Source organism: Arvicola amphibius, chromosome 7 (assembly GCF_903992535.2).
Source record: "Arvicola amphibius chromosome 7, mArvAmp1.2, whole genome shotgun sequence".
NCBI classification, from domain to species: domain Eukaryota; kingdom Metazoa; phylum Chordata; class Mammalia; order Rodentia; family Cricetidae; genus Arvicola; species Arvicola amphibius.
Window position 1 is genome coordinate 43,109,136 of NC_052053.1, and position 25,996 is coordinate 43,135,131.

A 25,996-nucleotide genomic window follows, 5' to 3' on the forward strand; every position below is an offset into this window, starting at 1 on the left:
TTGCAGGCACCCCAGGAGCAGGCAGGGAGGCGGAGCAGAGTGAGATACACCGCCCTTCTAGGGCCCGAGGTTCCCAGGTACTTTCCCTGCAGTAACCCTGCATCAGGTTGTGGGGTAAACCCTTTGCGCTGGCCAGGCAGGTCCTCTGGCTGACATGGTATGGCTAAGCATTACTAAGTCCAGACCATTTTGGGGTAGCATTGTGGAGCGGCCCCCTCTCCAAAACTGCTCTTCAGGTTGATGCCAGGGACCTGGCCCATAGATAGAGTGGTTTCATCTTTAACACCTTAGGGAACCAGAAAACAGCCACACACAACAATAAAATCAGAGAGCTTTATAGTCTGGGCGGAGTGTTTAAGAAGGCGCCCTCTAGGCTCACCTGCGCAGGCGCTCAATGGGCAGAGGCACAGCTGGCACATAGTGGCAAGCTGTTAGTGCCTCTCCCACAGGAGAGGTGGTACATTGTGTTCTCTTGCCAGCTTTAACCAGTGCGGGGTCTGGGCCACTTTGCAGTAGCAGATGCTGCCACACCCTCACGAGTACACATCTGTGCTCAGGGTATGACCCTGCTCTACTCTGGATCCATGGGGAAGAAGGTCCACAACCCAAGCCATGCTATGGCCCTGGGAGAGCTCAGGAAGGCAAGCAGGAAGTGGGGCTGGGTGGTGGACATTTGAGAAGCCAAGCAGTCCCACACCCTGCCTCTGTAAACAGACCCTGGTGGGTCCCTTCTCGGCCCCAGGCACATCCCTGAGAAACACCGGGGACTGGCTGCAGCTCTATCTGGGGAGGGCCAGGTGGTCCACCAAACCAGCTGCAACTCTGTTCTGTCCCCTCCCTCCCTGCAGAGCAGGCTTCTACTGGGTTGAGGCCCAGCACTTGCAGCGCCTGACCAGAGGCCTGACCACCACCAAGGTCTTCAGCACAAAAATCAATGTCGAGTGGGCCAGACCAAATGAGGGCAGACACAATGGCTGGGGGACATAGGTGGCAGGGTGGTCCTGGGAACGTGGGTGCATAGGCAGCAGCCTCCCCAAATCAGTCACTATCAGTTCCCCTCTTCCCAGGAAAACCAACTGCCTCTGGCAGCCTAGAGCTCCTCATAGTCCCCACCTCCAGGGTGGTGGCTGCCAGGAGCCCCGCCCCCCAGGAAGGCTTCCAGCTCATCTGCAGCCTTCTGTTCCTTGCTCCGAGGGGGCTTCCTCTTCTTCCTCCGATCCTCCTTGCCTTCCTCCTTATCCTTGTTCTTCTTGTGTTTGCTTTTCTTTTTTGTAGCCTTTTCTTCCTCCTGAAGGTCATGAAGAGCAGATCTAGGGTCAATGAGCAACCCACAAGGCTACATCCCACCTTCCAGGACCTGGACTGTCCAGGCTAGCTGTGAGACCAGTGGTGGGCAGGGCATGTACCTCTTTGCCTTTCTTCTTCTTTTTCTTCTTCTCTTTAGAGGGAAGTTTGCCGTCTTTATCTGCACAAGAAAGACAGCTGAGCTCCTACCTACAACCACTTTGCATGGTCAGGCAGAGGCTGCTGCAGATACCCATTCCCAACACAGCCTGGTCCCACTAGCAGTCTAGGGGGTTCCCATGCATTTTTGTGTTGGTGAGCCTTGATGGATGAAATTTTTTCCCTTCCTTTTGGGGCTGAACTGGCCCAAGTCAGCTAGGCAGCTATCATTTTTTTTTTTTCAAACTAATTCTGCCCCGAAGGCCTGGGACACCTGAAAGCCTCGAATCGTTGGCAGAGCAGCTGGCACAGAGGACTCAAAAGGAATCACGAACAGGGTGACAGTCTTGGATGGCAATTCTGGGTCACAATGCAGATGTGAGGTTTGGGCACATGTTTGCCTGGTGTGACACTGTTCCTCCCATTCTATAGACTCTCGTAGCTAATAGCTATGATGAAGAAAAACCGTAGGCAGGCTAGGATTTCTAATCACAGGTCCCTGGATGAGGGACCACAGGATGAGGCCCTCCAAGTCCTATCAGGTTCCAAGGAGACAGACAAGCTCCAGGCCCTCCTCCTACCTTCACCACTGCTTTCCTTAGGTCCTGTCTCCTCCAGGCCCAGACCAAAGAGATCTGAGTCATTCTGCAGTCTGAAAGCAGAGACTGGGGGTTTGGAGGGTGGGGGTGGCTGGGCAGATCCAGTGTCCTCATCGGTCACATCAGAAAGGTCTTCTCTTACTGGGAATACCCCCTGCAAAGAGAGTAGCTGATAGGCCTACTGTCTCTGACTATTGCCATGGACCTTTGAAGCAAGGTAGGAAGTCCCTTTGGGAATCTAGGGGCTGGGTAGAATGGAAGGGGTTAATGTGACCCAGATTTAGATCAGTAGGGCCTTCATATGCACAATGGACCCCCTCCCACAGACTCCTGTCTACTTTCTCCATCAGGCACCACAAACACGTTAAGAAAGAAAAGTGTCTGGGGCACTGGAGCCAGGAGCTCTTCAGACCTTGCTCTGAGAAATAAACCTTTTTTTTCTTTCAAGACAGGTTTTCCTCTGTGTATCTCTGTAGACCAGGCTGGCTTTGAACTCACAAGGATCTGCCTGCCTCTGCCTCCCTGAGTGCTGGGACTAAAGGTGTGTGCCACCACTGCCCGGCTGAAACAGACCTTCTTGACTGTCCTCTATCTCTGTAAGAATGGGGGATTCAGCTTCCCAGCCAGCAGCCTGTACTTACCACTCTCCTCTGTGTGTCCGATTCATCACTTTCAAAGTCAGGGTCATCCATGACGAAGGACAGCATCTGGGCAGCAATGGGACCCTCAGGATCACTTTCTGATGACACTTGCTTGTCTTTCCCTTCCTGGGGTCTAGGAGTGCCATCAGTGGGTGGCTTGGTACTGCCGTGGTCAGGCCCTGAGCCAGTGGTGAGACCATCTGACCATGAGGGTATGGCTCGTGTGGGAGCTCCCTTTTGTGAATGTGAGGCCTTGGTGGAGGACCTTCACATAAGAAGAAATGTCTGAGTTCTGAGGCCACCCTAGGTTGCCACTGCCTCAGCTAGCCATACCCTGGGGACCCCATCCCATACCATTTTGTCTCAGGCTCTAAGCATTGCTGAGGAGCCACTCCGGGGTGGCCTGCAGGTCCTTCAGCTTCCTCCTCACTGGAAAGACTGATATTCTTACTGGGGACGGGGTCTGAGGACAGCAGGGATTTGCTATGTGGCTGATCTTCTATGTCCACGTCATCCTGGAAACCTGCCACCATTGGGTTGCCTCCGATGGCTTCCCCATCATCACTGCAAAGAGGGGGTAAGAAGTCAGAAGTTCTGAGGGGGGGTATGTGCTGCTGATTTCCTCACCCACTTGCCTTAAAGCTGCCCTGTCTGTAGTACCATATTCTAGTGGCTCTCCTTCTGGGCTATTACAGGGGCTGCTGAATATAGGTGGGAGTAAGAGTGAGGGCAGCACTGCCTTGTCGCTAGCCAATGGGGTAATCAGTAGGAGAAGAGCCCAGTTAGAAGCCTCGAATCTGTTTCTGGAAGGGAAACCTTTGGCCCCATTGTACACGGTGATGCTGGAGATGCTAACAGTCATTCAACATTTGATTTGCTAGAGAGAATGATCTCAGAGCTCAGTTGTAGACAGATTTTAGGGTGTTGTTAAGACAGACAGGGTTGTGGGAAAGGCTAGCTGTAGAAAGTCAAACCTGGCCAAGGCCTGCTTGTCCGGTTCCGTATGGAGAGACCCAGGTGGCCTTCACTATTTCTTATACAGACTGGGCTAGTATGTATCCTGCTGTCGTAGGAAGATTCTAGCTCAATGTTCTCCAGTCCACTGTAGGCATAAACTGCCCCACCCCACGGTGGCAGTGATTAGCCTAAGTAGGCCTTCAACACATGGCCTGAGCCCTTCCCTGACTTTTTGTTTTCAACACTAACTGCCAATCCAGCAAGCACATGAAAGGTTGTGTTCACAATCCCAATGGTGTCTTGGAGATCCAGGTGTGAATGGGATGGGAAGCTTGCCCTTGAGGTGGACCCTGTGCTCAGCTCTGCCAATCTGCCCTTACCTGTCACTATCCTGCTGTGGGCCTTTGGCTCCAATTTTATTCTTGTCTTTAGGTAGGGTTGTATCTTCTAGGAAGCTTCGGTCAAGGCCATCTTCAGGAACAAAATCCTCAACGTTCTGGACTCTTGCTGGGACCTCTAGAGCTGGAGCTGGCTCTGTAGAGAAATGATGACTCTTCCTCATATGGTCCCTGCCCCCATGCTAGGAACCAAAACTGAGCTTGTAGAACTGGGACTTGACAATCCATGTACCCTGGTTCAAGGCCATAGGTTACTTTAGAACCTGGCCAAGTAGTAGCTGGCCCAAGAGGGAAAAGCTTGTCAGGGGCACAGAGACCACATTCTAGTCTCTGAGGGATATGTGGCTCAAGATGCCAGAAGATAGCCCCAAATTCACATGGAGGGCTGCTCCCGGGCCTACCTGGAGGTGAAGGGGTCACGTCAGCAGCTGGCGAGGTCCCAAACAGCCGAGAGATGATACTACGACGCTGGGCTGGAGCTGGGGCTGAAGGGTGTACAGAGGGCGTGGCCTCCAAAGGGGGTACAGGAGATGGTGCTTTGGGACAGGTGGAGGAGACACTGAGGGACAGCTGGGGGGCAGGCTGGGGAGTGCTGGGGCTGGAGCTCCCTGTGGATACAGCACTTGGAGGCACAACTGGCGACTGGGAGCCTGAGGATGGGCTCTGCCCATTGGCTGCCAGAGGGGATGCATGGCCTCGACTTCGAGCCTCCATCATTTCAAGGAAGCTAGGAAGGGCAAAGGGATAGACAGTGAAGAGCTGGCTTCCTCTTGGACTTTTTCTCCAAGGCTTTTGGCCATCAGTGTCCCTTTTGCATTTATACTAAGCAGACGACAGGGCCTGCCTGCTAATCAGCTGCCCACAGTCTTTGGTACCCAGCCTAATGGCCTGGCTTATCCTGTCCCTTTATACTAGTACCATCCTGGGGAACGGAGTCTCACAGCAGAGATACATGGCCAACCTTACCAGGACCAACTGTTCTTATAGAATTTGGGTAGGTCAGTGGAGGTCAACAGTAATCAACTAGTGACCAAGAGGGAGGTGTGGCTGGTTACGGCCAGTGCGGTAGTTACTAATCATACACGTGTAGTTGCACTAATCACAGGTTTGTGCTGATCCCACACATAGGAACCATATCCGATGGCTAAGCTTTGTAGGTTCCACTGGCTCCAAAGTATTTGGGGGTACAGAGTGCCAGAGCCAGCACAACCCACCCTCATAGATATCTGCCCATACTTTGTACATACTTTGAACTCAAGGGGCTGTAGAGAAATTCAAACAGTTCCCCAGATCAGGATAGATCAATTCACAGTATTAATGTACTGTTCTAAACAAGTGCTGGTCTGACTGAATACTTTATTAAAAACCTCAATAGATGAACAGGAAGAGCATGGGGTACCTGTCCTAAGAGGCTGAGATGAGCTACCGAGCCATGTTCCTCAGCTATCCCCCATATTGCTCCACACTGAGTACGAAGGTCTTAGCTGAAGAATAAATGCTCAGGTTGACTAATCTACCACCCATGTATATGGTGCTTTCTCCACTGCCTCACAGGGACAGGCCAAAGCTTAGCACCTGGCTCCTCTCTGTGGCCACTAGGCCCACTGGAAATACAGTGTAGTACCCACCCTTCCCACTCAGGGTGGTCAGGGCCTGCAGTAGATGCTGGCTCACGTACATGCTGTAGTTCTGGTCCTCGGTTTCCTGCTGCACTGACAGCTCCTCCAGAGTGGCATCAATGTCTAGTTGGTTTGTCTCCAGCTGCCTCAGCAGCGTCTCCCTCTGTAGAGGAAGGGGACATAGCTGAGTATGCCTCTTCCCCACGGTACAGCCTCCTCCTGTGACGCATGACATCTGGCTGGCTGCAAAGTCAGCTTCTGTGGCTTGGAAGACACAGGCCAGTCATCTGGAGCCACATCAGAAAGAGCAGCCTTCTGTTTCCATGTCATACCTTTGGTTGTCACTAGCATTTCTATTGGCTACAATAGCCTCTCAGGCCACAAAACCATGGCAGCAGGTGCTTAAGACGTGGAGAGTCCTGGGGCAACTTTGGATGATAAACTCTGCCAGGTACAGACTGGGCAAACCATACACTTCTAGCCTGAGACCAAAGCTGATCAGACCAAGCCTCTGAGTCCATCTGTCATGTCTTCTTGCATTTAGATTTAATCCTAAAATACAGCAGCTTTCAAGCTGTGTGAGGGGACAGATCAAACAGAACTGTTTATAGCTGGAAAAGGCCCTGCTGGACAGATACCGCTATCATAAGAAACATTACCCTGGCACAGGTATGCCCCTGGCTTATACCAGGAGTGCTTTTCAGCACAGTGGAAACAAAACAAATGGAAAAAGTGGGAATAACTACAGACCAAGAGATCTGGGGTCTGTTTATATCCTGAAAAGAAATACATGAGAATGACGTAGAAATACATGAGAATGACGTAGCTCAGCACTCAGGCATATCACAGACAGATGGGGGCCCTAATTTAAAATTAAATGTGATATACCAACAAAAACAGCCACATCAAATACATTATATAAGTCTATTTAGACTTTACTCTGCATATTGACCAATAACTGGTGATTTAAATAATTCTGGAATTATAGTTTCTTTTCTGAGACAGGGCTTCTCTGTGTATCCCTGGCTGCCCTGGAACTCACTTGGTAGACCAAGTTGACCTCAAACCCAGAGATCTGCGTGCCTTTGCCTCTTGAGTGCTGGGATTAAAGGTGTGTGCCACCACCACCCGGCCTTACAGTTGTTCTTTAAGACTTGTTTTTGTTACTTTTATGTTCACATGTGTGTGTTTGAATGAAAGCCACACGTTTGAATGCCCAGAGCTAGTAGAGTACATTGGATCTCTTGAAGCTAGTGTTATGACAGCTGTGGGCTACCCAATGAGGATGTTGGGAATTGAACTTGGGTTTTATTAACCACTGAATCATCTCTCCAGCCATATGGTTGCCTCTTGTATCTGGGTCTAGCCTTGAACTTGCTATATGACTAAGGATGGTGTTGAATTTACTTTCTTCCTTGTCTCCACCTCTCCATTGCTGCGATTACAGGCATGTGCCACACCTGGCTTATATAGCACTAAGGACTGAACCCAGAGTGTTGTACTTAGTAGGCAAGAAATCTAACAACTGAGTTACATCCCAAACCCAAAAAGTCATGTTTTAAAAATTATTATTTAATGTATAAATATCTTTAGTCTGCATACCATGTACATGGTTGGTGCCATTAGAGCCAGAAAGGCATTTTGGATCCCATGAGAATGGAGTTACAGTTGTAAGCCACCATGTGGCTGTTGGGAATTTAACTGCCATCTTCTACAAGAGCAGCCAGCTCCTCCAAGATGGAATGGTTCAATCCATCCATCTTGTACCCACCACCCTGCCAGCAGATCATGGTCATCAGATTCCATGCAAATAACCACAGAGGAAAGAAAGCTATGTTGGTCTGGATCTCAGCACAAGCGTCTAGTACCAGTGACTATCCTGGCATCTCTTTGTCTCCCTTGGCAGGATGGTAAAGCTTTCAGAGTAGAGCAGTGTGAGTTGTTTCACAACAGTTTCCTCCAAGATTGAAGCATTCCATAATGCAGGCGCTTTAAATAGAAAGATAAACTTAAAATTGCTTTAGGAAGTCCCTGAAACTGACCAGATTCATTAGGTCCTTCCTGCCTGAGTAAGCAATAAAAGCTGAGAAGCCCCTTAGAAGGAAGCTGAGATGAAAAGATGACTCTCAGAAGAGAGAGGTTACAAAGACTAAGACCAAACCAGCTACAAGAAGTTTTAACCAGTCACTTGGAAAGACTTCTCTGACTTACTGTGCTGTCTGCAGGCTGTGCAGAGTCCTACGGTTCCCGGCTTGTATGAGCTGCTGCCCTGTCCTGGGGTGGGCTTTGGTGATGCAGCTGTCTTTGTGTCATTTTTGCTCTCATAAGTAATCCCAATAAACTCACTGGTTCTCCAAGCTGGACTTTGGAGGTATCCATACTTTGGTCTGTTAGGATCCCCATCTGGGGTAAGGAGATGTGTGTGTTTTGTCTACAACAGGATCTTCAGTGGAAAGGCCTTTAGGAGAGGCTCATTATGATCCTTCTTCCTAACCCACAGCTCCTCAGCATAACCCCATCTGCAGGAATCTCATTGTTTCTCAAAAGGACATAGAGATGAAGAAAAGGAAGGCTTTACTTTCCTGACTTTGGTATCCTGGATAAAGTATGAAGGGTCCCTATACTCATTATAGGTCTCCAGGTCCAGAGAGGTGGCCAAGCCTGTTTGGCCTTCTTGTTCACCAGAGAACCCATACCAAGCTATTTCAGCTCTTGGTTCCAAAAAAGATTGATCCTCTGTCCTTATGCTTAGAATCCAGAGCCTGTTCTACTTTCTGCCTCCTCTGCTGCTCTCCTAGTCTGAGAAGCTACAGCATACCTCAGGACCAGAGAAAATGAACACAGCTTACCTGGCTGTGTTGCAGCTTGAACTGTATACCAGGCTGGCCTCAAACTCAGAGATTCTCCTGCCCCTACCTCCCGAGTGCTGGAATCAAAGGTGTGTACCACCACTGTCTGGCTTGTTTTTTTGTGTTTGAGAAAAGGTCTCATGTAGCCCAGGTTGGTTTTGAACTTGTTACATAGCTAGGGATGACCTTGAACCTCTGATCCTCCTGCTTCTATTTCCCAAGTACTGGGATTACAGGTGTGTACTACCATACCTAGCACTCTATTTTGAGATGAGTCTCCCACTTACTGAGCCTCACTATGTAGCCTTAAACCTGAAGTGGTCTTCCTGATTCAGTCTTCTGAATGCTGGAATTACAGGTATGTGCCACCATGTTCAACCAATGCCACTTCTATTTATCTAAAAAGATTCCGAGAGGAACACATAATGAAAAGCAGGGTAGGTGCAGCTCTTCACCCTGGTAGGCCACCCTACTTGCCTCATCTGCATCGGGAAGGCTAGATGCTTCAGATGTGTGCAAGTTTTCTGTTCTTCATGAGATGGCCAGAGGGTTATGGTTCAGAGTATAGCCAGTCCCACATTTGGATGTGGAGTCACAGGTGCATGTCTCGAAACCTGTCTCTTGACGACAGACAGCTAGCTCTGTGTAACTGGGTCCTCCACAGCTTTATGTTCACCTGGTAAAGGGGTCTGCACTTTAGTCAGTGACCCAGAGAGGCATAAGGGCTCTACATGTTGGACTGAAACTTCCAGATGCTCTTAGGAGCAAGACATGCTACCCCACTTTTGGCCTGCTGCTTTGAGTGCTGTGTGTGCAATCTCCAGCCCGCTGGATACATGTTGATAGCCAGCTTCCAAGAAGGTGCCCTAGAGTGTTGTCAGGCGAAGGAAGGCCAATCTTTGTGCAGAGACACAAAAGTGTTGGCTACCTACTTGCTTGCCCTACCGGTAAGCACTTACCTGTAACTGCAAAAATGGGATGTTGAAGAACTTATGCAGGTACTTCAGGCCAAAGCTGTTCTTCATGGAAGACTCAGCATAGCGGAAATAGGAGGAACCTGGAGGTCTGTTTTCAAAGAAAGATAAAGGAACTTAGTGGGCAGTGTGGCTTGGCTCTTATGTCAAGGGCCACACCTGACTCTAAGCTGTCCTGTCTACCTAGCTTCTTTCTGGCAGCAGGTTCCTAAGGACACTCTGCAGCTGACTCCTCTGAGGTGGTTGGGAGAACTAGACAGGGGCCATGTAGGCCCCACTGTCCTCACAACTTCTATAGCATTACCCTAACAACCTTACCTTCTGGCCACTGTCCCTTTCCTGGGCCAGAATGGTGACATTTTATCTCCGACACAGGATGAGACACTGCCTTTGCTACCCAAGTGTCTACAAGCTTTCCCAAACATTATCAGAGCACAACACAGGACCTCCTTGCAGGAGCAAAGCTGGTAGCACCCACCTGTCCAGGTGGTCAATGAAGTCACGCACATCGTCTGGCAGAATGACTCGATGCTCGCCCATGTCACGGTAGTTGCCCAACACGCACACCGGCACATGGGTTGGCACTTTGGGAAGCTCCCGGAGAACATAATTGAAGGTCCTTCAAAAAGGGAGGGAGTGTTTTGTCTCAGCTATGTGACCCTCAGAATGCTGTGTGTACTACCTTCTTGGTCTAACTCCCCAGAACACTTAAAACACCAGGCAGGGTTCAGAGATGAACAGTACTATAACCTCAGCGTGCATCCCTGGCCGCTGACTCTCCCCAATACCACAGTTCCCCTGTATTCAAATCAAGGTGCTCCAGTCACCTGCTTTTAATTGGAGTACCACCTATGTCTCCATGAAACTTCTTCATGGGCTGGTGGGGTGGCTCAGTAGATAGAAGTGTTTGTCACTGGGCTTGTTGACCTGAGTTTGATCTTTGGGGCCACATGGTAGAATGAGAGAGCTGACGCCTGTCCTCTGGTCTCTATTACACAACTTATTATCCCCAAATTAAAAACAAACAAACAAACAAAAACCCCCAAAACCAAAAAGAACTGCTTGGAGCCTCACCTGTTTGTAGCATCATTCTGAACTGAACGTTTCCTGGGGTAACCTGTCCCTCAGTTCTGCTGCACACTGAGGCTGGGTTCATCTGCGTCTTCCTGCTTATTGGCTCTTGCCTCAGGGATACCATCACTGAAGTATCCTTGACAAAGTGTCTATTTCCTGGGCCTTACTTATTCTGCAGTGAAGCATACCCCCTACCAAACCTGCTGGTCTCTCCACTTTACAAGTCATCCCGATGTCTCCAAATGACTTGTAAAGACAACCAGGGCTGAGGACTTGTTAGCACGTGCAGAGACCTGGGTTCAATCTCCACTATCCGCCCTCTGCTCCCCACCGCTATTCCCCCAAAACACCAAACCAGAAATGACAGATACTAAAAACTCTGGTTCTCAGAAAGCTGAGATAAGAGGATTATGAGTTTGTGGCCAGTCTGGACTACATAGTATCAAGTTAGCCTAAGCTAGAGATCCACTGACAAACACCTCCCACAACCAGTAAAATGAGTATGACCCACCTTCCTTGCCAAGAGAAAGCAACGAAAATGTAACATGCCTGTAACTATGGCAGCCTCTTCTGACATTGGTGTATCCTCTTGAAGTGTCTCCCGTATCTCCTAACCTATAAGACACTTGAAGTGTGCTCAATGGCCTGTAATGGCAGCTGTGTGAACTTGGGTGTTTTCATCCTTCACATGCAGTGCTCAGGTTCTTGAGTGTCTATTGTCTCCCAGGCACTAGCTGAACCAAACATGGTGGTGTCCAGGGATCTCAGAAACCAAGGAATAAAATGACTGCGATCCTTGTGGTCTGACAAATGGTGCTTGCTTTGTGAGCACAAGGGCCTACAAAGAAAGCCTCATGGCTCCCAAATATGCACCTGTACAACCTTCCTGAGCAGGCCTAACCTCCTATCCACTTGAGCTGTGGACTCCAGTTGGGTCCTCACTGCTCTGAGGGGCACTGCCAGTTGCTAGGCTGTCAGGCAGGCATACAGGTCCCCGAAGGTTGGAAGGGTTGGATCTGGGCCTGTGAATACTATGCGAAGGCTGTAGGAAAGATGTTAGTGAGGATCCGTGGAACACACAGTGCTAACTTCACTGCAAGGCACGTGCTGGAGGCTGGTCTATGAGAAATGCAAAACCTAAGCAGATAAGGTCCCATTGTACATGTGTGGTACCGGGAAATCTGGCTGGTCTGCTCCAGCTGTCAGCAACAATAGCCTTAGAAAAATGGAACAGAATGCTTTTCTCTTGTCTTTTCCAATCTGAACACAGATTATCCATGTAATACTAATAACAGAACTGTAGAGCAGAGTAAAAGAGTAAAAGGAAGGTCACTTCTAAAATGAGCTGTTGGCGGTTGTCAGGGCTTCTTTCCTTCTAATGTAGGTTGCTTTATTTATTTATTTTTTTTTTTGGACTGCTTTTAAGAGCAAGGTCACACATTATGCAGCCCTGGCTTCCCTAGAACTCTCAAGACCATACTGGCTTTGAACTCACAAGATCTGCCTGCCTCAGCTTCCCAAGTGCTGGGGTTATAGGTATGTAGCACCATGTCTGGCTACTACAGTGTTTTTTTGTTTTGTTTTTCAAGACAGGGTCTCTCTATGTAGCTTTGGAAATTGTCCTGCAACTTGCTTTGTAGACCAGGCTGGCCTTGAACTCACAGAGATCCGCCTGCCTCTGCCTCTCAAGTGCTGGGATTAAAGGTGTGAACCACCACTGTCCAGCCTACTACAGTTTTTTGTTGTTTTGTTTTTTTCTGAGACAGTGTTTCTCTGTGTGACAGTCCTAGCTGTCCTGGAACTTGCTTTGTAGACCAGGCTGGCCTCGTACTCACTGAGATCGACCTGCCTCTGCCTCCTAAGTGCTGGGATTAAGGACATGCGTCACCACCGCCCAGCATACTACAGTGTTTTTTAACAGACTGTTTATCAGTGTATACAGAGCAAGCAAGCCTTTTGGGCACTGGGGAGTCTCTTGGGTGTTTTCCTGTTGTTGGTGACAGGAAGGCTCCCAGTCTCAAGATGATATGTAATGTAGTCTCCTGATCACATTTCTCATGGACCTGCACCTCTGGACCCACTGCTCATTTTGCCCTATGTCCTTTGTTGTCATGTCTTCTCGGTGAGTCACTGAGAGACTGTGTGTGTGCGTGAGTGTGTGTGTGAGAGTGTGTGTGTGCATGTGTATGAACCTGTTTCTGGGAAGCCTCCCCACCCCCAACAAGTCACTTGATTCTGACAAATCTTATACGGTATCTTCAGGACAGCAGGGTTGTAGAAGGTGGCACCTAATCTCTACCACTGTTGGCCAGCAGTCTGCCCCCGCCCCACCCTCTGCAGAGATATGAATATATACCTATCTTGTGGCTTAGATGCCTCAGTTCCCGATTAAGGGCTCTGCACATAGCTGGCACAGTAGGAAGCTCCACACCAACAGAGGAATCACATAGTATTATGTGAAGGCATGCAGCCACTGCCAGCTAACCTGCCCCTCTTACCACTGCTTAGTGATGTCAAACATCATGACCACCCCATTACAGTTCTTGTACACGTCCAGGAACTCAGCATCCAGAGCCATTTCAGACTCCGCCTAGAAATAGGAGAAAGAAAGGGTAAGACTGTGCCCCTGGGCAATTCCCACAGCCGTGGACTTTGAAACACCCCCAAAATGCAGAGGGCCTTTTCTGACCTAAAAAATAATTCTGTTTTGGAAAAAACATGAGGAAATACTTGTGGGTGTGTGCAAGTTAGCTGTAGGAAATGGGGCAGCAAGTTCCATCTCTACAGGGGAGGCCTGCCCTAGGACTCTTAAAAGCAAGTGCTGGAGCTGCCAGTTGCCCCTTGAGATGGCTTCGAGAGGAAAAACAAAAACAAGACAATGGTGCTGTAAACCTAGTCAAACCCCATAGCTGGGAAGTCATAAGCCCTGGGTGGGGGAGGGTGGGTTCACAGCTGTTCTGTAGCTAAACTGGCATGGAGCCAAACTGCATTCTAAACGTGTATATCCAGAGATAAATGCTACTGTCATCCTTAATGAGAAAGATCTTTTCTTTTTGGCTGCTCAAGGTGCTGGGAATCAATGACAACTGAATGCATAACCTAAAGCAGATTCAGGGAACATCATGACATAAGGGAGCAGACAGGATCTAGGCTGGAAGACTGCGAAGACTGTGAGATGCTGGCAGCAGCTGCGGTGGCCTGTACAAGACCACAGCTGTCAACAGCCAATCACGGGTTAGAGAAGTTAGCTCTCATGGGGTTCTACTCGTTAAACTACTGGCTACTAATGGATGCTGGGGAGGGCAGGTATTATCTTCAGCTGTGCACCCAACTGTGAGCGCACCAAGCGCAGGTGGATAATTCCAAACCTGGTCAGACAGGGCCCTGGTTGAAAATCATTAGATTACAACAAAAACAGGAAATGACGGAAAGGGACTTGTGGGAAGGGGGAGTGGATGATGGGTAGGAGGGAGTTAAGAGAGTAGAGTAGAAAGTAAACAGACTGTATTAGCTACGTGTATAAAACTGTCAACAAATGTACAAAAACAAAAAACCAAAACAAAATATTATGCAAATGGTAAAGAAAAATCAATTAAGATGAGTTCAGAATACACATCACATGGAAAAGGCCAGGGAGGGTGTTATGTATCATTTCAGCTTCCAGCCTTGAAAAGGAAGGAGGCCTTCTACTCACTGAGAGAGAAGACAGGGCAGGGTTCTTTAAGACAACAGGCAGGAAGTGTGTCCAAGGACCACACAAACGTGCACTGTGCCACAGCTTCCAGGGAGCAAACACAGATCACCTGGCCCCACCTGTGGTGCCAGGATCACACCCAAGATATGCAGAACTTTTAAGGACAAAGTCCCTGTGGCAGAGATGTAAAGTATGGCCCCCTACAGGCCATTCACACCATTCAGTTCACTGCGATGTTCGCGGAGTGAAGCAGGGCAGGCAGCCTAAGTAAGCAGTGACCCTACAATCTAACACTGGCAGCACAGCACAGGGCCTCGGAAGTAGCTAAGGACAGCAGTGACTACTGCATCTATAGCATAACTGGAATGTTCAGGATCTCAGGATGGGCAGGAGGCCTAGTCTAAAGGGTTGGAGGCACCCTGCTCAGGACACTGACACAGACCCACCTGACAATGTGGCTCACCTCCTGGGGGTCATTCTCCGTCTTCAGGCCATCACCTCGTTTTTTACATTTTCCTTATTAAAAAACAAACAAACAAACAAACAAACCAAAAATTAGGAATGGAATTGCTGGGCCCAGGATTCGTCTAAGTGGGGGAGTAGGATGGGGACCCATCCTACCTGCTTTAGGGCCACGTGGGGCTGTGCTCCACTCAGCCTCTGAACCTAAGGAAACCTCCCGGCAGACTCAGACGCCCCTCACTCAGCTTCGGGAGTGGGAAACAGCTAGGTCAGTAGTGGATAGAAGTGCAGGGCTCAGCAGCTGACAAACAGGCCAGAAAGTAAGCAGCCCAGTTCAGATCTGCCTTGAGGAAAGGGTCCTCCGGGTCAAAGCTGAGAGAGAGCATCTGGAATTCCCTCAGCAGTCCTCCTGTGTCACTATGGCACTGCCACATTGGGAGAAGAGAGGAAGGCCAGCACAGCCAAACTCCACTTGGCTATCAAAGCGTCTGATGTGGCAGACAGCCACGGGCCCTGCTGGAGTCTGACTCTGGACTCTAGAGAGATAACAAGACCCATCACTGTCCCTCCCTCTTTTCACATCTAAATGTCCAACTGGCCAAATGAGCTGCTCACAAACTTGGGAATTCCACAGCAAACAAATATTCCCCAATAACAAACTCATGTTCATTTGCTTAAAACACAAACCTCCATATCAGTCTCCAAGTCCTATGTGAACACCTGTTACCTCAGGTCAGCCTGGGGAGTCAGCCTCTCTCCCCCTCAGGTGCAGTAGATGGTTCAGCCTGATCCTCATGGGCTGAATGGCAGGTGGCCTAACGCAACCAGCAACTTCCCACAAGTTGCTAATAAAGTGTTTGTAGGAAATCAAAAACACTCATGATAATTTATGCTGGAGAGGTTGTGGGGAAAAGGGAACATTTCTGCATTGCTGGTGGGAATGCAAGCTGGTACAACCCCTTTGGATGTCAGTGTGGCGATTTCTCAGAAAATTAGGAAACAACCTTCCTCAAGACCCAGTAATACTACTTTTGGGTATATAGCTAAAGGATGCTCAATTGTGCCACAAGGACATATGCTCAACTATGTTCAGAGAAGCTTTGTTTGTCATAGCCAGAACCTGGAAACAACCTAAATGCCCTTTGATTGAAGAATGGATAAGAAAAATGTGGTACATTTACACAATGGAGTACTACACAACAAAAAAAAAATAATGACAGCTTGAATTCTGCAGGCAAATGGATGGAGCTAGAAAACATTTTGAGTGAGGTAACCCAGACACAGAAAGACAATTATCACATGTACTCACTTATAGGTGGTTTCTAAACATAAAGCAAAGAAAGTCAGCCTACAAACCACAATCCCAGAGAACTTAGACAACAATGAGGACACTTAGAGAGACTTGCGTAGATCTAATCCACATGGGAAGTAAAAAGTAGAAAAAGATCTCCTGAGTAAACTGGGAGCATGGGGACCTTGGGGGAGGACTGAAGGGGGGAGGGGAGAGGCATTGAGGGGAGCAGAGAAAACTATAGAGCTCAATAAATATCAATAAAAGAAAAAGTCCAGCTGGGCAGTGGTTGTGCATGCCTATGCCTTTAATCCCAACACTCTGGAGGCAGAGGCTGGTGGATCTCTGTGAGTTTGAGGCCAGCCTGGTCTACAAGAGCTAGTTCCAGGACAGGCTCCAAAGCTACAGAGAAACCCTGTCTCAAAAAACCAAAAAGTCCAAAGTTCAAAAAAAAAATAAAATAAAAAATAAAGTGTTTGTAGGAACCACTCTTGGACAGGAGCTGGTAGGCCTGGGAGGCCAGGGTAAGCAAAAACTTGCCGAGCTACTTTCCATCAACCTTTCCTTTTAAAGCTTCTGAACAAGTACTATGAGCACTGCTGAGCCTTCCCTGTCTTCTGGAGAACTTACCCACTGCCCTTGAGCTCTTAGCTGCTCTAATGTGTGTCTGTCACATCTGAAGGTCCTCCGCTACTGTAGAAACTATGCAGACTGTCGACCCTACTCAGACTGTGATATGGGGGTAGGGAACAGAAGGGCCTTTCTTCCTGCCCCTATAGTAAATGGGTGACACCAGCCATAAGCACGCAGGAACTCCCTGAGTGAGGACCTCTCCCCGCTGGGATCCAGCCTGATTTTATCAGAGCAAGGATCTGAGTAGATCTGAGAGTGGGAGGATAAAGGATGTTTGAGCCACACAGAAAAGAAGTGTTCCATGGCTCCTGGGCAGCAGAGGTGTCAACCTCTGCTTCATGGGCTCTTGGGCCAGCTGAAGGCATAGTATGCCACTTTGAAAGGTCCTGAGAGAGGGGCTGAGGCTGCTGGATTATGGTCCCATCTGATGTCTAGCCCCAAGTCCTGACCCCACTCTCCAGAACTTTCTCTCTAGGACAGTACGTCCCACTGCAGCAGGTACAGACATGGAGACAAGAGCTGAGGCAAGAGTCAAGGAAGGCACTTTGTTCCCAAAGTGGTGCCCCTACCTGTGGAGCAGTAGCAAACATCTCATGACTCGATGGGTTCATGGTCTGTGGAAGACAGCTGACCTAAGCCATCTGATGGCTTCATGTGGATGTGACCCTTGCTCTCACAATGTACCCAGTGATGGACTTCAGATAGCAGGTTACCCATCAGTGCTCCAAAGATGCACACACAAGCATGCAGAAATGTACAGACATACCAAGATCAACAGAGGCTCAATGAATGGGGTCCAACTAGGCTGTGTTACTGCTGGAACCACAGGAAAAAAAAAAGTGTCTTCAACTGTTCTTCAAAACTTGACCCAAACTCATACTCAAAAGGAACACTGAGGAGGGAGGAGAAAGCACACAGTGGGCCAGAAACCAGAGCCCTGGAGACACATCTTCCTACAAAGTCCTAGAACTGAAGGACATGCAGTACAGCCATGCTGAGGAGGCCAAGGGTTAGGTCAAAGGTGGTGCCTACAAAGTCAGGGGTTGTGTGAAGTCAGAGTTCATGTCTATTTTGTTAGAAGCTAAACAGGTGATGCTGTGCCTGTTTGGTCAGAGGCTAAGGTGTCACAGTGCTCAGAACCACCTGCATGCATACACACACACACACACACACACACACACACGCACACGCACGCACATACACACCCACACCCACGCACACATACACAGAGTCAGCACCAGGGAAGACGATGAGCTCTCACTCCTAGGATCACAGAGGAACTTATGACCTAACACAAGATATGAATGAGATCAGATGCTGTCATGAGGGCACTCTGAGGCAGTCTGTTGATGCCCTCTGCAGGTTTAGAAGAGAATAGGTCTCCACGTGGCCGGGTCTACCTAGGTACTTGGACTTGGTGACCCATTCTGTAAGAAATGCTATATGCACAGGTCCCTAACCTCCATTACATGGATGACAAAGATTGAAGTAACAATAGGCAACACCAGCTTTTCTTCTCTCGAAATCGAATTAAAACTCCTCGTGGGAAAAACAAACAAAGAAACACACTCCTTGTGTGAGATCTGTTTGAATGACTTCCCAGACCAAACCAAGGTGCTGGCCCAAGACATGCTCTCACTCCACCTGACTCTGTCCCTGCCTCTTGCGGCCTTCCTGATTCAAGGTGCAGCCTTGCGCACTTCTACTGTACTGGTGCACTGCACTTACACTGTCCATCTCAATAATCAGGGCTGCCCCAGTGCCAGAGGTAGAACAGGTAACATAAACTGGACCAGAGTCAGACAAGAGCCTTAATCATGGTCAAACAACATGGCTGGCATTAAGCCATCACATAATAAAAGAATATCTGACAGGTGGTATCCTGTGAGTTCCCAGAGCATGGCTACCAAACCACTAAGGCTCTAGGGACCAGTGGGACTATGGGTCACCAAGGGAAACACACAGGTGTTTGGGAATCGCTTCTATGGGTCAGAGTTCTCCCAATGGTCAGCTGCTGAGTGACTAAACGAGGCTCAAAACAGCAGAGTGCATGCGACAGGCCCACTGCTGCCCGTCCACCGTGCCTACCAGACACAGGGAAGGTGTCAGACAGGGACTCTGAGGAAACTTAGACAGTGATAGTCGGTAGCAAATTCAAATCTCCCATATTCTTGAGTAGATATAGCTGGTGCCTGTGACATGTCTCTGAACCATGAGTGGCTCTGTATTACAGGGCTACGTAGGACATGGGACCTAAGGGAGAATAACCAGTCCAGAGGTAATGGGCCCGAGGACACAAATGAGGTGCATATGTGTGTGGGGGGGAGGAGGGCTTTTTAGAGTCTATCAAACATTAAAGAGAAAATGTACCTTACCTTTGTCAACTACATCCCAGACTTCAACTTTCACTACATCGTCAGTGGCTGAAACAAGGAAAATTGTCAGATTAGTGCCTAGCATCACAGCCCCTCTGGGCTCCCAAATGGGGTCAGGGACATTCTGGTACCACTCGCTTCCTGAGGACTCTGCAATACACGCTGCAGGGTTTGCATGGCCATTCCTCCAGGTCCTGGCATGAGCAATACACCTACTGGCCCACAGACAAAGCCATCACACTCAGTAGCCTGTGTGTCCCTGGACCACTCCAGGTACCTGAGTGGATGCTCACACCCTAGACAGATGAAAATACAATGCAGCTGTCCAAGTCACTTCTCCCCCAACCTCACTTCTTCATCTGCCTGATCAATATTCAGCGAGGGTTGAACAGAACATAATCATGTCAGTGCTAGAGGCTAGAGTGCTGATGCTGGGCCATCGGAGCAGGCCCAGGCTGGACGCAGTCCTGCCACGTGCACCATAGCGCTCCACCTACCTGGCCATCTGTTCTACAGTCTCCCAAGGCTTTCTCTGATACTGCTAGTCCTGAGTTACCTCATGAGAACAGAAACCACTTTTCAAGTTCCTGCTATTGCCTCAACCCTTCTCAGCAGCAATTCTCCATTCTGGGAAGCCTAACCTAGGGGCTAAGGGAGCGGAAAGGCTGATGGAAACCCCAGGACCCAGAAGGGGAAAACATGGGATGAGCACTTGCCATGGCTTATAGCATGCACCCTACAGAGCAAAGCCGTATGTGTGCTGCTGATGGGCTGCATGGGTGGATCTGCTCCTAGAGGTGTTCAGGGAATTCTAGTCTTTGAAGGTTTACCCTTGCTTTTTTACTTGCATCCGTGAATATCCTGGGCCTGAGACATGAACAAGGAGGAACTTCACAGATTCAAAATGCCGATGGGGTGATTCACATGCAATTTTAATTAGTGAGGACTCCCACATGGGTATTATTTTCACTTCCAGGAGCCAGGGTGGAAGGTAGGGCGCTCTATTGTACAGGGAGAAAAGGGGTGTCGAGCTCACTTTTGTAGTTCCAGTGGATGCTGGTGACTTGGATTTCCTGTGTGGGGATGTACTCTTCCACAAATTTCTTGCCCTGCAGTCGATGCCACAGAGCAGTCTTGCCAGTGTTTCTGTCACCCCGGATCACAATCTTCACTGGGGCAAGGATGGGCAAAGAGAAAAGAGAAAGGAAGATTAATCAGTCATACTTAAAAACTTTTGAAGTATCACATCCGTTCCATCTCACCTTGAATTCGTATTTTCTCAGGTGACTGGCATGCAGGGGAAGAATAGGTGAGGACGCTGGCAGTGCCCTAACAGGTCAGTTCTGACTTGGCAGGACAGATTCTCCCGAAGTACAAGGGTGCCTGGCAGTGGGCAGAGTAACACCAAGAACAGAGCCAGGGCTGTCGGCAGGAGATAGCACCAGAAGACCTCTCCAGGCCCGACTTTCTCCTAGAGTCATATACTCTGAGGAACTACTAGAGACCCTTAGATCAGGGTCGGACTGTCCAGAGACTTGACCTGACCAATGAAGAGCAGGGCCATGACAGTACCCCAGCACTTGGTTTTCCACTGACTTGCTTTTCTCATAGAACTGATGTTTCCAGTGCAGTTTTGTCTACTTCTGTGTCCTGCTTCACCCATCCCACTGTGTGCCAGGCCTGAATTCAGAAAGGTCTGCTGGCTTTGGGCAGGGATAGGCATGTACTCCACAAATGGGGCGATGGTGTGAATGGGATAAGGTGCTGTCCTTATGCCCTATACTCTTTAGAGGCTCACCACTGGGTCTTTTGAAAAGGTAATAAAGAGCGATTTGGAAGTGACACTGTCAACAAAGCCAGGAGAAACAGGAGCAAAGGAGAGTGGGACAGGCTTGACATTTGGCTGGGAAGACTGACACCTTAGGTGGGTAGGACAAGAGTCATGAATGACTCAAAACTGAGATGGGAAGGGAGGCACAGGTGTTAGGCTGGCACTTCCTGAGCAGTCCATGGGACATGGAGAGGGCTGATAATGCCACCAAAAACACCTTTAAGGGCAGGAGTTCCAGAGTGTCCGTAAGACTTCCAGCAGTAGGCCAGGAAAAAGTCTAGAAAGACATGGAAGCGCAGGGCGGTGGTGCACACCTTTAATCCCAGCACTTGAGAGGCAGAGGCAGGTGGATCTCTGTGTTCAAGACCAGCCTGGTCTACAGAGGGAGTTCCAGGAGAAAAAGATATGGAAGCTTAAGAGGTAGGGTAAGGGGAAGTTGTGGGTTCCTCTGCTAACCTGCTTCATTTTCCTAGGCTGTCTGGTCTACCTGCAGAGTCAAGTCCCTTCCCATTTCCAAACTGTTCTACAGTACCAGAAGCCAAGGCCACCTTGGCCCCAGAGTTCAGCTGGACTCCTGGGACGTGCCTGACCCCACGTGGCTACCTGCACTTTGTGGTGATTTGAATGAGAAGCCCCCCCCCCCCGCCCCCCCGCCAGGCGCACATATTTGAGCATCCAACAGTTGGTGGACTGATTAGGGGATTAGGAGGCATGTCAATGGGGTTGGCCTTTGAGGTTTCAAAAGCCAGTGGGAGGCCCAGTCTACCCGCTGCTTGTGGATACAAGATCTTGGAGCCATGCTCACCTGCCTGCTGCCACTATAAGCTCCAATAAAGTCTCTCTTGGGTCCAACTGAAAAGCAACAAGCACTCTTAACTACTGAGCATCTTTCCAGCCCTAGATAAAGATTCTTATGTGTTTTGCTTTAAAAACAAAATCTTTTACTTTGATGAGTATGTATGTGTGGTTGTGCAAGTCGTGTGCCTCAAGTGTGTGCAGGATCCTAAGGAGAAGAAGGTGTCGGACCCCCTAGAACTGGAGTTATAAACAATTATGAGCTGCCATGGGGGTGCTGGGTATTGAACCTGGGTTCTCTGGGAAAACAGTCTTAACCACCAAGCTCTGTCTAGACCCACACCTCTTTCTCTTGAGACAGTCTCTCTAGTAGTCTTGGTTGGCCTGGAATTAGCTATGTAGACCAGACCTGCCTCTGTCTTTTAAGTGCTGGGATCAAAGGCCTACACTGTACCCACTGCGAGTACTTTCTGATTTCCAAGTCATTTTTTCACAGACTCATAAACTATCTGGAAACTGTTGCCATCTGGATCTCAAATTCCCCCCAAGTTCAGCCAATGTGTTAAATGATGAGACCTGTGGCTGGAGAGATGATGGCTCAGTAGTTAAAAGCCTCTTCCAGAAGACCCAGCTTCAATTCCCAGCACCCACATGGCAGCTTACAACTGCCTGTAATTCCAGTTCTAGGGGATCTGATGCCCTTTTCAGGCTTCCGTAGGCATTAAAGTGGCATGTGGTGCCCAGACATACATGCAGGTAAACCACACATCATACAGGTTTAAAAAAAATTAAAAAGAGATGTGGAATGTGAGGCAATGCCCTTGAAGGCAATAGTGGGACTTGGGCTCTCTCCCTACAGCACATATCCACTGCCACGAGCTGAGGGTCTTGCTTCACCACGAATTCCCACAGTGATGTGCTGCCACAGGTTTAAAGCAATTGGCCATGAGGAATCTCTACATGCCCCTCCCCTCTTGGCAGAGCTACAGTAGACCAGGCAGAGTTCTGCCTGCCTCTGCTGCCGGAGTGCTAAACCTTTACTGGTTATAAGCTGATTGTCCCATGTACAGCAAAAAAAAAATAAAGCTTCAAAAAGAAGCCAAGAGTCGGGTGTAGAAGTAGATGCCTGTAGTCTCAGCTATTCAGGATACTGATATAGGAAGACCAGGTGAGCGTTCAAATTCAACAGTGCGAGCAAAATAGTAAGGCTCTATTTCAAAACAAAAACATAGAATACAGACCCTCACCTCCCTTCTTACAACCCATTCTCTTCACCTCAAAGTGTGCATTCCATGACATTACTGCAGCCGCAGCTGACCAGGCCACAGTTGGGTAGTCTTCTTATAATCAGAGGTACCCAGTAGCCTTTTCCAACTTCTTATTCCAAATCTTTACTCTTATAATCTAAATGTATTTTTCAAAAACCATATGGCCCAATTCGAGGGGATTTCCCCCAAAATGTCTTCAGTGCACTGTGAATGTGAATTAGGAGCTGGGGATGTAGCGCAATAGCAGTGTACTAGCTTAGCAGGACCCTAGGTTCACTCTCCGATAACAGAAAAGGGGGAAAAGTAAGACTGGTGAGATGGCTCAGCAGGTAAAGGCGCTCACCACCGAGCCTGACAACTCTAGTGTGATCCCAGGGCTCATATGTCCTCTGACGGCCACATGTGCACCAAGGCGTGCAAGTTGCCCCAGTAAATACATTTTAAAATAGTATTTTCTTTTAGTTACTACTGTAGTTTCCTCTTAGCAATCTTTGCCTTTCGTTAAGTTGGCAAAGCTTTTCCTCATGTTGCCTGGCGTATAGAGCTGTAACTTGCATTTTGCCACTAACACTTACTGTAATACAGTTTAAAGTTAACAACTTTCTGAGTGCCATGCCAGCTGGAGTAGTGCACCCCTTTAGTATCAGCATTTGGGAGGCAAAGGCAGGTGGGTCTCCCCAAGTTCAAGACCAGCCTGGTCTACGTAGTTCCAGGACAGCCAAAGCTACATAGTAATATCCTGTCTTGGACCCTTCCCCCACCAAATGTGAATGCATTAACTCTGATCAACTCCATTCTGCATTAGAGGCTGACTCCAACAATTTGAGTATTGTAAAAAATAAATAAATAAATAAAATAAAAAAACCCCAATTGCCCATAAAAACCATCATTACTAGTGATTAATATAATCACTGCTTATTTAGGCCTCACCACTTATGGACCCATTCTTTTTTTTTTTTTTTTTTTTTTAATCCCATGCTCTCTTTTCAGCTTAAGTTCCATTTATCTAAAAAACACCCTTTAGTATTTACTTTTGCAAAGATATTTGCTCAGCAAGGTGTCAATTGCACTGAGCGTGAGTTGAGCATTCTGGCTGGCGTAAGTGCTTGGACTCCATGTGGGCCATCAGTTCAGCGTTGTTTCTTAGAATACGGTCTCTTTACTCTGGTTGCAGTTTCCTCTCTTTGTTTTAAAATTCAGACAACTCACAGTGATGCGGTGGTCTGCGGGTTAAAATGCGAGATTCTTGGAGTTGCTCTTTTTCTATTGCATTTTTTGTGACAGGGTCTTACTGCGTAGTCCATGCTGTCCTGGAACTCAACAGGAACGCCAGGAAGGCCATCTTTACATTTACAGAAATGCACCTGTCCCTGCTTCCCAAGTGATGGGATTAAAGGCGTGTGCCACTATATCCTGGCCGAGTTATTTATTATTCTGACACATTTAAAAGAAAAAAGATGGCTGTGCCATTGGAGGACAGCATTCTGTAACAGACAATGTGAAGCCTGGAAAGCGTCAAGTTAACTGTGCCTCTGACACAAATTGTGAATCTGTATTTATTATATGGCTGGTTCGTTTCTCTTCAGAAACTATGGAAGACCAGCTCTTTTAGGTCCCTCCTATCAGGACCACCAGGGGGCGGGTCCAGTAGGGAGCAGGTTTAGAAAGTGAGAAACTTCCAGTTCAGGTCTAATAAATAAGGAATCCAAATGTAGATTCCAAAGAACACAGATCTCTGAATATTTCGACTTGATATTTTCTTCTGTACATTCAAGAGAAATACAAACTTTCAAGTTAACACCTACCAAGTGCTTGGTTCTAAACATGTTAGAAATCCTAAAACATTTCATAATGTTACATTATCACTGACCCTGTAAGCTACCGCTTAAAGTGAACGGTGTGTGTGTGTGTGTTGGGGCTGTGCGTCAAAAACCAGGCAGTATACAAATAGTTGAGAAGTAAACAATATCAGACCAGGGGACTGCATAGAAAAGATCCTGTAAGTGGAAAAACTCTAAAGAGGCCAAGAGGATGGTCTGCTTCCAGCTGCATACATTATTTATAACGAAGGACAGAGCTGGTCTTTCTTCCTGTGGGGCCAGGGATGCAGTTAGTGCCTTTTGGAACTTTAAAAAAATATATATATTCCCTTATGAAAGCCTTGTTAAAAAAAAGGCGAGAATGTATGGCGTGGTGGATATTGTTTGCCAATTAGCTTCGAAGTGAACAACAACAAAAAAAATCCCACGACTCAAGGCCAGAGCTGACCGATCCGGAGCCTTGAGTGTGAGCACGAGCGGGGGTCCGCAGGGGAGGCAGGCGACACGCTGCCACTAGCCAGCCCCGCGCGTGCACCCTCGCGTTATGTAATGGTCTCTTTCGGCAGGGTCCCTGCGCCAATCGGGGTCCTCCACCGCTGCTCCGCCAGTGTCGCTGCACAGCTCTTGTCTGGAGGTCTCCTGTCAGGTGACGGCCCTCCAGGAGTGACCATTGTGCAGAACCCCGGGACCCCGTCCACCCCGATCCTCGGGTTCTCCCAGACCCTCTCGGCCCCAAGGCACCGCCAGCCATCCCGGCCTGCCCGACGGCGCGGCTCGCACTCACTGTTGTACTGAACCCCCTTAGCGAAGCGCCTCTGCAGCGCCTGGTTCATGGACTGCAGCCCGGCGGGGATGTTCTTGTCTCGGCCCGGGGCCTGCTCCGATCCCACCAGCTTCTTCAACGCCGAGAACATCTTCCTGCTGGACGTGCAAGCCGGGCGCGGCCCGCGAGCTCAGCGGCAGCAGTGGTAGCAGCAGCAGCAGCAGCGCAGCGTGCCTCGCACCATGTCCGGCCGGCCCAGGCTTCCCCCGAGGCCGGAGCAGGCGCGCGTCGGGAGCGGCCCGGAGCGAGGCTCTGAGGCCTCAGCCTCTGTGGCTCCGCTCCGGCTCCCGCGGCCCTCGGCGCGGCGGCCAAGCACCCGTCAGCGCCGCCATCTTGGCGCCGGCGCGGCTACGGAGCATCAAGAGGGACACGTAGACACCGCATGCGCAGTGGGAGCCCTAGATCCCGCCCCTTTCGAGCAGCCCCTCCCCTCTTCTCCCCGTCCAAGCC

General features: G+C 49.0%; 1 protein-coding gene across 3 annotated transcripts; it reads right to left on the reverse strand.

The window, feature by feature from the left end:
- Window positions 1-319: 319 nt before the first annotated feature.
- Rabl6 (RAB, member RAS oncogene family like 6) lies at window positions 320-25,887 on the reverse strand. 3 transcript variants are annotated; one of them, XM_038336482.2, is made up of 15 exons: window positions 25,508-25,887; window positions 20,046-20,180; window positions 19,010-19,057; window positions 14,712-14,764; window positions 13,053-13,144; window positions 9,959-10,099; window positions 9,466-9,571; window positions 5,717-5,820; window positions 4,440-4,765; window positions 4,021-4,174; window positions 3,038-3,247; window positions 2,684-2,948; window positions 2,025-2,196; window positions 1,407-1,465; window positions 320-1,288 (listed from the first exon to the last, which is right to left on the reverse strand). In XM_038336482.2, exons 1-15 carry the CDS (start codon window positions 25,635-25,637, stop codon window positions 1,091-1,093), a joined length of 2,193 nt encoding a protein of 730 aa, XP_038192410.1. In that variant the 5' UTR covers window positions 25,638-25,887; the 3' UTR covers window positions 320-1,090. The 3 variants fall into 3 exon arrangements, with proteins under 3 accessions (XP_038192410.1, XP_038192411.1, XP_038192412.1); XM_038336483.2 differs by having other exon boundaries at window positions 20,046-20,175; window positions 25,508-25,646; XM_038336484.2 differs by lacking the exons at window positions 19,010-19,057; window positions 20,046-20,180; window positions 25,508-25,887 and adding an exon at window positions 14,870-15,695.
- Between the last annotated feature and the right edge of the window lie 109 nt (window positions 25,888-25,996).